General features: G+C 34.8%; 1 protein-coding gene across 1 annotated transcript; it reads left to right on the plus strand.

The window, feature by feature from the left end:
• Positions 1-161: 161 nt before the first annotated feature.
• LOC110444551 (inhibitor of nuclear factor kappa-B kinase subunit beta-like) lies at positions 162-3,215 on the plus strand (the record flags this gene model as incomplete). The annotated part of the gene is made up of 5 exons (XM_021488922.1): positions 162-374; positions 1,064-1,153; positions 1,786-1,910; positions 2,402-2,509; positions 3,086-3,215. Coding segments are annotated over exons 1-5 (666 nt in total), but the record flags the coding sequence as incomplete, so codon positions are not given.
• Positions 3,216-3,545: the final 330 nt, after the last annotated feature.

Consider the following 3,545-nt stretch of genomic DNA (forward strand, 5'->3'; position numbering starts at 1 on the left):
TAATACCAGGTGAGCGATGCAGACCCATTGGGCCTCTTGTTTTTATTTTGCCATCTAACCATACAGGGTTTTCTATTTATCTGCAATTACAGCAACTATAACTTTCTTTGCAACATAGGAGCTCTTGCATACTGCTTTGAGATGCCTTGTAATAAGTCTACATGAATATGCTGGTTCAGAATTTAGCCAGAATTTATAAAGAAGCTTTTTTACAGGTATTGAATAAACCAGAGAACTGCTGTGGACTGAAAGAGTATGCGATCCAGTGTTTGGTTGCGGATATAGCTTCAGCTGTTGAGTACCTCCACGGCAAGAGGATTATTCACAGAGATCTCAAGCCAGAAAACATAGTGTTGAGTCTTATAGAGGAAAAGGTATGTTTACTGATACATTTGATATACAGGTATGTCTCTCTAATACCTTGATGATGTAAAAGTCTCTATATTGTGTGAAAATGCTGATTCCTATGGTAATAGCATTGTTACCAGATCATAAGATTTCTCTTGGTTGACCCAATACTTCAACTGCTCGGTGTGCCTAACCCTTTACCCATCATCAGAATCTCAAATATATACAGCATTTGAGTTTCAAGATTGAGTATGATCAAGTTTTCAAAATATGCTCGGAACACCTTGCAAGCTACCAATGATAACATGCTTGTTTATCACATATGAAATATTGAAGCTACAACAACTCCCTTATGAGACATTGCTGCTTGGCACACTGGGCATTCCTTGCCCTCAGAAGTGTATATATATAGTTCTCTGTGTGTATCTAATTGATAGTTTGGAGGATGTTGACACGTCTTGTCATAGTGAATGCTTTCTGGGCCTCCTTCAAGTGGCACTCTGAAGAAGAAAAAATAAGTCTTTCTCATTAAAAATCTTGATAATTATCCAAATTTTCAATGCCAAAAATAATGATAACAGGCAAAATGTAGGTAACTGATCACATCAAAACTTCTTCCGACTCCAAAAGATGTTCACATCCGTCTAGTCAGTTAACTATTATTTTATACCTTTATATATAAAACTGATGACAAGTTTCCACCTGTCCATTCCAGATTGTTTACAAGCTGATCGATCTAGGATATGCCAAAGAGTTGGACCAAGGCAGTGTGTGTACATCATTTGTTGGGACGTTACAATACCTTGTAAGTCTACTCCTATGATTAGTTGGAAGACTTTACCACTGACAACAACAAAGTTTACAGCTTTCTCGGAGAAAATCAATTCTCAATGCTGATCCATATAGCTCACATTGCTAAAACAGTATGGCTAACATTTATAAAGGAACAACTCAAATATTGACCAATACATACTTACTTAAGCAGCAAATAAAAGAAATTTCAATGATTTTTATCATGCAACAAACAAATAATCCTATCTTCTAAAATCTTGTTTAGAAATTACCACATTTTCAATTTTTCAAATTTGTTTAAAGGTATAAAAGCCATATATGACAATATACGCTGTATATATATATTCAGTGAAGTAGAGTGTATGTTCCTCCCTTCATTAACTGTAAGAAATAGATTAACTTAATTGAGTAATATAGTATAAAATGTAAATCTATCTTGCTACATTTCAATATTTTTTTTATACATTTTGTTACAAAAAATTGTCAGATTGGTTCTCAGTAAGTTACTTTGTTTTACAATGTAAGTGTATATTAAAATAGCATGTGACAGGCCCACAATATTTACTGTCCTGCCTCTAAGGTATTCTTGTTCATACCAGTTATGCTGAAAAAATACTGAAAATAATTTTCAATTTTGTCTTGAAGGCTCCCGAGTTATTTGCCAGTCAGAAGTATACATGCACAGTGGACTACTGGTCATTTGGGACAGTGGTGTTCGAATGTATCACCGGCTACAGACCATTCCTACCATCAACACCTCCTGTTGCATGGTAAATTGACAACCTCAGCAATGTACTACAAATGTAAACATTGTTACCTTACAATATTAAGAGTTGTCAGACCAGGCAACTTTTAGTAACTCGTTACTAAACATCTGCTGAGTAGCCAGCTAACTGCTTAGTTTGGGTAATCAACAATAAACAACATTTACCTCTAAGATGAATGGATCATTTGTTCAGCCATAATTAATCCATGTGAAATACAAAATTATGTAGTACAATACAAGGGGGGAAGTCAGGCATCAGTTAAAAGTGAGGTTTAGTATTGTTGATGCACAACTGCCGTTCAATCATTTGTTCACCAAGAAATATAGCTATTACTTAATTGAGTTCGTACAATTTCATTTCTTCTCTTAATTGATTCAAGCATTAATCAATGTCATTATGTGGGTGTCTAATCATCTTGGATTATGTGTATTCAGCCTCCTGTTAAAATATAACTATATGTATGTGTACTTGGTTTTGTGGTGTTGTAATTCAAGGCACAAGGAAGTTTGTCAGAAATCACCAGAAGATATTTCTGCGATTCATGATATAAATGGCGATGTTAAGTTTTCCAAGAAACTTCTGTACCCTACCAGTCTGTGTAGGTAAGTGATGTGAAGGTGTTCACTGTTACTGTATCTGAAATAGGCTGAAAAACACGTTTCTCTTTATGTTACGTTCCAGTTAATATCATGTTTCCCTCTGATAAATGAGAAGTGATATAAAGTGAAGTATACTGTATAACCCATTTCTGGTGTAGGTTAACGTTGATATTATTTGTCCTGAAGTAAGATTTTTTTTTTCTTATCTGCAGGCAAATTTATTTCTGCTTGCCTGACAGAATACTAGCATACCGTTTTATTACTTAATATCAAATAAGCAATTGAATGGCAAAATAGCTGTGTTTCCGTCAAAAGACCATGATATCATGTCAAATTCCTTGTGGTTTACCTGTATGTATGTAATACATTTTTGTCCAGTATATTTCAGCTCTGGGCAAGTATATGTACTTTTTAATTTCTTCTTGCCCAAAGAATCAGTGCTCTAGAAAACTTGATTTTGTGCTAAAACAGTTTCATTCATTCAACAAATTCAAAAAAAACAATAAATCAAAACATGATAATGCAGATTTTAATAAAACTATACAAGTGTATTATAGCCTGACTTGTATTGGTTGACAGAACACTCCAGGTTTATTTTGAGAAATGGTTGCAATTCATGCTGCGATGGGACCCAAAGTCGCGTGGTGGGGGTCTGCTGGACGGGCGACCGCGCTGCTTCAGTTTGTTGGATTCCATGCTAAACATGAAGGTATCTGGTGTATATTTTCAGTACTGGTGATATTCTCCAGATGATTCCATCAAAATAATGATTGTGAAATATTTTTTGTAATAGATTCTTAACATGTGTTCACATGAAGGTAAACATTGTTTGACGTACATGTTGTAATCTACAGTTTATGTAGGTCACAACATGTTTAGGTGTTACAATGTAGTTCACAGCATCTTCAGTGGTTGTTAGTATATTTTCATCATATTTTCAGCAGCTATTAGTATACATTGTTCACATCATTGTTTACAGTTGTTAGTGCATATGTAGGGGCCTGTTCGTTTATGCGGAACAACCGGTTTGTCCGTTTTT

The sequence above is a fragment of the Mizuhopecten yessoensis genome, unplaced genomic scaffold, assembly GCF_002113885.1.
Source record: "Mizuhopecten yessoensis strain PY_sf001 unplaced genomic scaffold, ASM211388v2 hete_36141728, whole genome shotgun sequence".
NCBI lineage: Eukaryota > Metazoa > Mollusca > Bivalvia > Pectinida > Pectinidae > Mizuhopecten > Mizuhopecten yessoensis.